A 10,404-nucleotide genomic window follows, 5' to 3' on the forward strand; every position below is an offset into this window, starting at 1 on the left:
GAGTTTAAAATATTACAAATGCCATAAAGTTGTTCTATTTAAACAATTTAGTTCAACTCTAATTCTTTTTTTGGTTATAATATATGATGGTTACATATTGCTACATTTCAAAACAGAATTAACCATGAATGAAAAAAGCTTTTAATACTTCATGGCTTACGATACTATCAGAATGATTTCAGGCTCCAAAGCTCATAAAATATATGTAATTAAAAATCTCTATTTTTAAAGCTTATTTAATATGGACAAATTTTCATTATTGTAAAATAGGTTCTCTATGATTTTTTATATTCTGTAAGAAAGAAAGCAATGTTGTTTCAGTTTATCAATATATCATCCTAGGCTTTTCTTTAAAAAAACAAAGCATCTCATATACTATTAGATCAACTACTATTCATTTGAGGCACAGTTCTATTTATTTTAAATATATCACTGAGTTCTACTATATTATTTTCAAACCCTAGCTCACTTGCATATATTACATATCATCCAACAAAATTGATGTAATTCAATGCTGAAATTTAACTGTGCAATAAACTTCATTTATATATTAATATAATTTAAAATACTTAACTTTACCTGGATCATATGCATTGAGATAAAAATATAAACACAGAGCAGAATCTATGCCCAAATCAAAATGAACTAAAAAGTGATTATTGTTCCAGTGCATAGGAAGAATGCATTAAATATGAAATAATCTCATTCTACTAATATACTGTATAGTTTGGCAAGTACTGTATATAACAGTGATGGCGAAACATTTAGAGACCAAGTGCCCAAACTGCAACCCAAACCCCACTTATTTATTTTTGGGTGGCTGTGATCACTGGGTGGGTGTGGCTGCAGTGGTCATGGCAGACTGGGTGGGCGTGGCCGGGGTGAGCATGGCCACCTCGATGTTCCTTGTGGGGAGGGACGCCTGTGGGGAATGGGAATGTTTGGGGGAGATCCAGGGGGTTTCTGGCAGGTGGGATGGTGAGCAGGAGGCTTGTCCTGCGGGGTGAGGTGAGGCAAGGCAGGGGCAAGGCAAGGGTGCCATTGCCGCAGGGCAAGGCAAGGCAAGGCAGGGACCACGGCAGCTGTTGCCTGACACCATCAGCCCCCGCACACAGCGAGCGCAAAGGGGCCAACTGCGTCTGTCAGTAGCCACAACCTGCTCTTGCACTCTGAGGCTTTGCTGGGCCAGCCCTCCAGCAGCAGGCGGAGTAGGGGAGGGGAGATCTGGTATACCAGTTCCTTACCTCCGCCCGGCTTGTTCTGCGGCCTCATGGCAGCGGCATTGGGTGTGATGCACGAGACAGCAGAGGGCCGGTTTTGGCGCAACGCGGCTGTTTGCCAGTGCAAACAGCCGCGTCTGACAGAGAAGAGAACTTTGCAGTTCTGCCTACAGAGCCACCAAAGCAGAAGGTGGAGTGCCAGAGGCTCAGGAAGGGAGGGTGCTGAACTGGGCAGTCGGGCCATTGGCAAGAGCAATGTGGTTGAGCAGAAAGCGGCCTCAGAACAAGCGGGGCATGTAAGGAAAGAAATCCTCGCTCCCCCCACAAATTGCCTTTCTTTCCTTACCTGACTTTCAGCCCTGTGCCGCTTCTCCTTTGCGATCCGCCCAAGGAAACAAAGTTTTTTTTGGGGAAAAAGGTCAATCAATCAACTTCCAACTTCGTGATCTTTCATGAGAAGTTGGAATTGATTGATTGACCTTTCCCCCCCCCGAAAAAAAACTTCCTTGCATGTGGTGGCAGATCGTAAAGGAGAAACAGCACGGGGCTGGGAGTCAGGTAAGGAAAAAAAGGCAATTTCTTGGGGGAGTGAGGAGTTCTTTTCTTACCTGCCCCGCTTGTCCTGAGGCCACTTTCCACTCAACCGTGTTGCTTTTGCCAATGGCCCGACCGCCCACTTCAGCACCCTCTCCCCGAGCCTCCAGCGCTCCACCTGCTCTTTGGTTGGCCTGCCAGCCCCCACCTCAATGCCCTGCCCACTGCCACCTAGCACGGCTGCCCTGGGGCTGTAGGGGCTGTCCTGGCATGGGAAGGGCACGTGCCCCACCCTTCTTGAGATCTTATGAGACGTTAGAAAGTCTGATGATTCTTTTTTTTTACCGATAGTCCCACAAACATGCGGAGAAGGCTGAGAAGCGAATGGAGAAACGGAATGCAGCTGAAAAAAACTTGGGAGAAGGCAAGGGCATCTGGGCGGGCGTGGCAACCTTACCCTGCGTGACTTTGGCAGGTGTCTGGTAGGGGGAGGAAATTAACTGGTCTACCACCATGCTAGCGCCGCAATGTTGCTTCTCTACCCCATGCACAGGCCCCACTCCACCCCTCGCATGGAGTACCCTGCTTCTGCCACTTCCTCCCACCTCCATGCGGCACTTTCTTTCCAGCTCCAATGTGTCACTTCCTCCACCATTGTGTGGGACTAAAAATAAAAGTTCAATCAATCAATTCCAACTTTGCGAGATCATTTTTTTCCCTGCAAGAAGTTGAAATTGATTAATTGATTGAACTTTTTTTTTGCACATAGTGGCGGAGGCATAAACTGAAAATGTTTTATAAAACCCAGCTTAAAAAGCTGTTTGCCTGGGGAGATTTTGATGCAGGTTGCTCATGGACGGGACTGAAGGCCTAGGACTGGGGCGACGGCGTGGGTGCCCACAGAGAGGGCTCTGCTTGCCACCTGTGGCATGCGTGCCATAGGTTCACCACCACAGGTATATAATATGACACTGCCCAGATAACAGCAAACATCTACTGTGGAAGAACAAGAGAGCTTCCACTCTGCACTATGACAAACACATACTTTGATTTAAAAATAGCATATGTTTCAGGTATGTTTTCCCTTCCATTACAACAACATATCCATGTCTAGAAATAATATTTATACACAGAATAGCATGGTAGCTTGATTATCTGGTTATAGATTGAAGCATTCAGAATTCTTTTAGCAATGATGTACTAAAATAGAAAGAAAACATTTAAGCTATTAATAAAAAAAAGAAAAGGCTATTGTATGAATACCTTGCCTTTCTTAGCTAAAGAAACTGAATATAATTCATTACCTGTGCATCAGCCAACATGATATCCTTCAGCATAGGTTGGCCCCTAGGCTCTCCATTTTCCATCTTCACATAATGCACCTGGTAGCCTCGGATTTGGCCATGCTGCTTATTGGGCACTGGAGAACGCCATGACACTTTAACAGATGTAGAGTTGACAGCCTCAACCTCGACTTTGCGAGGAGGACCACTAGGAACTGGAACATATCAGTGGATAAAAGAATTACAGGCACTTGTCCCAAATAATCAGTCTTTTTTTTCTTTTTCTTTTCTTTTTAAAAGGAGACCCCACAAGCCTTTCTTGAAGAATACAAATGAAAACACTACAAAACTGTTCTACATTTCAGTGAAAAGATCAAAAAACATGACTGATGCAAAAATGGAAGAAAAAAGAGTATTAGAGAAATAGAAAAACATGTAAAAATGTACAAAAGCCAAGGAAGATGCTTTGAAACTCAAAGCATTAAAGCACAAAGAAGTATTTTAGTAATCAAAATAATACAAAACCTAAAAGACTTTTAAAATGCATTATTATATCATTATTTCTTCAATGGGGAAAAAGGCAATAGCAGTGTGCAATTTGTCTTCAAAGTTCAAATATGAAAAACGTATTTCAAAATATTTTAAAAATTGAGAAGCATCAGTTTCCTCAAAGATACAAATACTTTATAATGTGTGCAAAGACAGAATAAAATCAGAAGATTTTTTTTTAAAAAGAAGAAAAAAAAATCTAAAAAATATTCTCCATTTTTTTTTGTGTGGAGGAAAAAATGTCATGCACATTGGGGAGAGCACTTTAAAAGAGTTCTTTATGTTGTTCATAACATTTCTATTTTTTGCTTTTTGTTGTTGCTGCTTTTAAAAACACAGGAAGCAGGAAAAGGCATTTTGGATTTAAAATATCCGTTGAAATAGTTCTGGGGGAAAAAAAAGATGAGCAAGGAAGGGAAGGAATACTTAGATCATACAAAGATAGCAGATTGAGAGAAAAAGTCAAATGGATGGGGTGGAAGAAACATACCATCTTCATCTGTCCGAATAAATACAGATTCACTGTCTGGGCCAGGTCCGACATCAGTGTGGGCTGCCACAGAAATGCGATATTCAGTCCATTTTTCCAACTGTTCCAAAAGGTACTGCGTAGTATCCGGAGTAATTCCCAAAATTTCATGGGGCTTGTCATCTTCTCCATCAGTTCCAGTGTACTTGATGGAATAGGAAGTGATAATTCCATTCTGTTTTTCCACTGGAGGAGGTTGCCAACTTACCAAAATACTAGTGGAGCTGGGGCTGTTGCAACTAATGTCTTGAGGAGGAGCTGATGGCTCTAATTTCAGCAGTGGGTTAAAGGAGGATTTGAGTGAAAGGAGAGAAGTGGTTGAAGAAAAAAAAATGAACAAAAAGAAAGAAAAATAAATAATAAAGGGCAAACCAAGGAAAAATAAAAATTAAATTTAGAAATAAAGTATTTAGACAGTCTTATGAGCCTTGGCTTATTAACATGAAACAACTGAAAATGAATTAACTAAAAAGCGGAAAAGGATGTTGGGGGAAATACATGAAAACGAGCCTCAATTTATTGTTACCTACCTGTGATTAATGATTCTTCTTGAAATAAAAACATCAAACATGATACTTCTATGTATGTATATATGTATATACATCTGTAATATTGGTTATCTCATATTTACTAGTCTTTCCCTTTTTCTTTCTTTCTCTCTCTTTTTCTTTTCCTCCCCATCTCTCCTTCCTCTTTTCCTTCCTTCCTTCCTTCTTTCTTTCTTTCTTTCTTTCTTTCTTTCTTTCTTTCTTTCTTTCTTTCTTTCTTTCCTTTCTTTTTCTTTCTTTCTTTCTTTCTCTCTCTCTCTCTTTCTTTGTTTCTTTGTTTCTTTCTTTCTCTTTCTTTTTCTTTCTTTCTTTCTTTCTTTCTTCTTTCTTTCTGTCTTTCCTTTCTTTCTTTCCTTTCTCTCTCTCTCCTTCCTTCCTTCCTTCCTTCCTTCCTTCCTTCCTTCCTTCCTTCCTTCCTTCCTTCCTTCCTTCCTTTCTTTCTTCCAATTTATCTACTGGCCAATCTTTCCTGCACTGTTCAATTCTGAAAAATCAACATAGAAGTACTTGTATTTTCCATTTTTCCTTTTTCTACCAGTCTGCATTTTAAATTAAAAATATATTTATTCAAACACAATTGTAGACAATAAAATGTAAAACATGCAGAATCAGAAAAGAGTTTTCATTTGTCTTAATCAAAGATTTACCTACCATGAAAAAGTGACATGGCTGTTGGCTTTGACTGTAACTTGTACTTACCATAAATGAAGATACGTTTAATATTTTAGCTCCTCTTGGAAAAACCTTGGCTAGCAAAGAATTGAAATCTACTAGCAATTTCATAATACATACACCACCCACTCAACCCACACACAAGAGAAAATTACTAGAACATAAAAAGTCGATTGGTTAAAAAAGCCAAAATAATTTAACTAATATAAATGCACTTAACTTAAACATTAATCCTTTCTACCCAAAAACTCAAGTGAGTATTTTAATAGATAAATTTAAACTAGAGCTTTAGTTTATTAGTGAAAATTTATTACTAAAAATTATAGGAAAGCCTTTATTAGATTACTTACATTCATTTGTATATATCACATTAAACTTGAAACTGATTCCTGACCCCCAACTCTCAACATAATACTTATAAGTCCCATTACATTTTGTGTGGACTGTTTAATGGACAACAGCAAAGTAGAAATAGTTATTTGATGAAAATTCATTATATGGACCTGGTAATTTTAAATAAAATGTTCTATGAAATGGTTTGTCCCTCAACTTAATTCTTCAAATCTTATTTCTCATGTTTCAGCACAGGGAACACAATTGCTGTTATTTCTGATTAGACAAAGTTGTGATGATAATATCTGTTTTCCTTATCTCCTAAAAGGGATGCATTAAATCTTTTTAAAAACTTTTGGAGCTACTTTTTTGTATGAAGCTTATTTGCTCTTTATTTGGCAAGAGGTTTATATGGAAAGAAGCAAAATTTTCAAAGTTTGAACTAATGTTGTATCAGATGCCCTGCTAGAGGATATTAAATGTGTTATGGAATAAAACTATTCACTAGAAGACTGATATACCTACCTTGAAAAACTATTTTTCTATAGATATTTATTACTGTCTCCACTGAGTAACAAAGAATGTCCTTGTTTCCAGTGATAGCCATTTTAAATTTCCTAAAAGATCTCAGAATGAGCTTCCTAAAGAAAAATAGCAGTGACAAAAATATTCTTAGAACAGCACTTTGTGGATCTCTCTCTAAGGATAAAAAAAATAATGAAGAGCCATGGTGGTGCAGTGGTTAGAGTGCAGTACTGCAGGCTAACTCACTCTTCACTCTAGGAGTTTGATTCTGACTGGCTCAAGGTTGATTTAGCCCTCCATCCTTCCAAGGTCGGTAAAATGAGGACCCAGACTGTTGGGGTCAATGTGCTGACTCTGTAAACTGCTTAGAGAGGGCTGTAAAGCACTGTGAAGCAGTATATAAGTCTAAGTGCTATAGCTATTGCTGTAAAAAAAGTATCACTGGTAAAATATATTTTTCTTTGGTCCTGCAATTATCTGTGGATGTTCCTTTTTGGAACCTATAGAGCAAACCTCCACATGTTACCAGAGATTATGGTGAAAAAGGTGAGAGGCCCTTATTTTGCATGCTTAGACTTCTTTGCAATGTAAAAATGTAATAACCACACCTTCTGTGCTTGTCAACTAGAAGAAATGTAAGGGAAATTAAGAAATCAAGGAGAGGCACCTACTTGACTGCATTGTTCTAGCTGAAATTTCTGTTGTTGATGCACCAAGACCTTGTGGAGATCGTGCAGCCAAACGAAAGTAGTATAAGCTATTTGGTTTTAGGCCTTGCAAGTGATAAGATGTAGCTGGATCAATAGAAATTCTCTGCTGAATGGTAAATAACAAAAAAGGGAGAATAAATTTATACTAATTTGTGATTCCAATCACACTTTTTCTAATATTCAAGCATAATATTAAGTATTTTACAACAGAAACTGAACATTACCAAAACTACTATATGTAGCTACAACTCCATGCTTGAAAACCATATTACCGTATTTTCTGGCGTATAAGACGACTGGGCATATAAGACGACCCCCCAACTTTTGAGATGATTTTCAAGATTTTTCGTCTTATACGCCGGAAAATCAGCGAGCCCGGGAAGGCACGCCCTCCCCTCTCACTGTGGAGGAAGCAGGGCAGGCTGGCGTCTGGCGGGAGCCGGCAGGGCAGTCCTGCGCACACGCGCGCTCCCCAGCTGAGTCCTCAGGGAGCCATGGCAGGCGCCTCACGCTCTTCCCTCTTGAGGCAGCCTCGGCGGAGCCGTCCGGCGTCGGGTGGGAGCCGGCAGGGCAGTCCTGCACACGCGCGCACTCCCCGGCTGCTAAGGAGCGCTCCTTAGCAGCCGGGGAGTGCGCGCGTGTGCAGGACTGCCCTGCCGGCTCCCGCCCGACGGCTCCGCCGAGGCTGCCTCAAGAGGGAAGAGCGTGAGGCGCCTGCCATGGCTCCCCGAGGACTCCTTAGGAGCCAGGGAGCGCGCGCGTGCGCAGGATTGCCCTGCCGGCTCCCGCCAGACGCCAGCCCACCCTGCTTCCTCCACAGTGAGAGGGGAGGGCATGCCTTCCCAGGCTCGCTGAGTTGCAGCCAAGCCGGAGCCGAAAGGGGCTTTTCCTTCCACCCACCCTTTGGAATAGACGCAAGAGCTCCCGGGGTCTGGCGTTTGCAAGGGGGAGGGGAAGGGGCTAAGAGGCTCTTGGGGGTGGGAAGGGAGAGTCACGTTGGAGGGGGCACTGGACTAAGGAGGCTTGAAGTTGCTTTGCAAGAACGGGGGCGCTCGATTGATTTATGTACTATTTTCTGGTGTATAAGACTGGGCGTATAAGACGACCTCCCAACTTTTGAGATGATTTTCATGGGTTAAAAAGTCGTCTTATACAACGGAAAATACGGTACCTGAAATGCTGTTCTTGTACTAAGACCAACCTTGACAAAACTGCACATGGCTGGTAGTAAAAAGCACCAACATGGGCACATCTACATAATAACAATCTATATAATGAAAAGTCCTAAAGAAGCAATCACTACATTTCTTTCATCTACAATTTATATAAATGGAAATCTCTTTCAACTAAGTCTAAATTAATAAGACATGAAGAAACAGATTCTTCAAAATCACTGCTCTGTGAGTCACTTGCTCCTGTAAATCATACAAATATACTTCTTAGAAATAAATTCATACACACAAACTTATATATGCGTGTGAGTGAATACACAAAGACACACATATACATATATACACATATCTATACCTATATGTATGTATGTATGTGTGTGTGTATATGTATATATATAGATAGATAGATAGATAGATAGATAGATAGATAGATAGATAGATAGATAGATATAGATATATAGATATAGATATATACAAGAGAGAGAGAGAGAGAGAGAGAGAGAGAGAGAGAGAGAGAGAGAGAGAGAGAGACTAGACTCTGTAATTTTCTTGGCAAGATATTGGAAATGGTTTGCCACTGCCTTCTTCCTATGGCGGAGAATGTGTCATTGCCCCAAGGGCATCCAATCAGCTTTATGCCTAAGGCAGGACTAGAACTTGTGGTTTCCTGGTTTGTGTCCACATGCTTTTAATATATATATCTGGAAGCTGTTGGGATGGAAAGGAACAGATAGAGGCAAAACCCTGCTAAAATCAAGTTGCTGTGATCCCCTAGATTTAGGAATTGGTCACCTTTGCTCTTGAATGAACTGTTACATCCCCATTTGAAACTAGGGAGCTATGGGATTCTCCTTACAGCTCCTGCTTGAGGATCAGGTGACAGCTGTGACCAGAGTCTTTGTATAGGTTCAACTTCTGCCCTAGTTGTGCCTATTCCTGGAAAATGGGAGAAGTTTCAGATGGTTATCCATGCCCTAGTTTATGGCACATGGGAGAAGTTTCAGATGGTTATCCATGCCCTAGTTTATGGCACATGGGCTGGTTGTTTCAATAACTGACTGTCTCTAGTGTTTTCTGTTTGCCTAGTAACAGAGTCATTTGGTGGAACCCTGGAGGTATGTGTACAATGTTGTAACACCTGTCCTTTGGAACAGCTTCCTGCTGAATATTCACATGGTCACACCTTACAAGAATTCTGCAAATCTTTAAAAATGTCCTTTGCTCTCACACATAGGTAGACTGTTTGTTTAGCCCAGTTATTGAGTTTTTGTGTTTCCCCCCAGCATACTTGTTTTCAACTGGGGGAGGGCATTCTTCTTTTTTCATTATGTAACACATCCAGAATCCTTTGGGAGTTGGGCAGCCTTCTAAATAATTATCATCATTATCATTATCATCATGTCTATGTCAGCATACAATATCAATATGCAACTCTATACATATGTTCAAATGTGTATAAAAATAACATAAATCATTCAAAGTATTTATTGCCATGGTATTTGTATCTGTTACATAAAATCTTCGTTTAGTGACATAAATGGGACTGGAAACTCAGTCCTTAAGCAAAGCAGTCACTAAGTGAAAAATCATGCGACTGTGCTTACGATCTTACTTTAGCTTTCCTTTGATTTTCAGACCTGTGAAGGCTGCAAATGCAGGATTTAGTTATAAAATTACTTTTTGTGATTCCTATTTAGCTGCAAACTGTCACTGTCCGAAGCAGTAAGGGTGACCTGTATACAATATGACCCGTAACATAAGAAATTTAACAGCTGTGTTAGAGTTACCATTACATTTTATCAGATGATATAAAGGTAAAGGTTCCCCTGCACATGTGTGCTAGTCGTTTCCGACTCTAGGGGCCGGTGCTCATCTCTGTTTCAAAGCCAAAGAGCCAGCGCTTGTCCGAGGATGTCTCCGTGGTCATGTGGCCGGCATGACTAGATGCCAAAGGCGCACAGAGTGCTGTTACCTTCCCACCGTGGTGGTCCCTATTTTTCTACTTGCATTTTTACGTGCTTTCGAACTGCTAGGTTGGCAGAAGCTGGGACGAGTAATAGGCGCTCACTCTGCTACGTGGCACTCGGGATTCGACCCGCCAAACTGCCGACCATCTGATCGACAAGTTCAGCGTCCTAACCCACTGAGCCACCGCGTCCCTTTCTATCAGATAATACTTGAGGAAAATTGTGTGGTAGTGCCAAGAAACAATGATGCCATGATAGTACACTACAGGCAGTGGCAAATCACTTCTCAAAAACCTTTACCAAAAAATTGCATGGATTTCCCCAGGCTGTCTCCAAAAATTAAATATGATTGAAAAGGAGAA

The 10,404-nt window shown here is 40.8% G+C and overlaps 1 protein-coding gene across 1 annotated transcript in view; it reads right to left on the reverse strand.

Moving 5' to 3' along the window:
* The window catches only part of PTPRD (protein tyrosine phosphatase receptor type D), a gene marked incomplete at its 5' end in the record, with an annotated part of 288,177 nt that overhangs the window by 143,162 nt on the left and 134,611 nt on the right, over positions 1-10,404 (reverse strand). Inside the window, 3 exons of the mRNA XM_081317525.1 lie at positions 3,059-3,252; positions 4,077-4,382; positions 6,865-7,009. Coding sequence (XP_081173651.1) covers positions 3,059-3,252; positions 4,077-4,382; positions 6,865-7,009 — 645 coding nt within the window. The remainder of the gene's footprint in view (positions 1-3,058; positions 3,253-4,076; positions 4,383-6,864; positions 7,010-10,404) is intronic.

This window comes from Vipera berus, assembly GCF_964194415.1.
Source record: "Vipera berus genome assembly, chromosome: 2".
Classification (NCBI taxonomy): Eukaryota; Metazoa; Chordata; class Lepidosauria; order Squamata; family Viperidae; genus Vipera; species Vipera berus.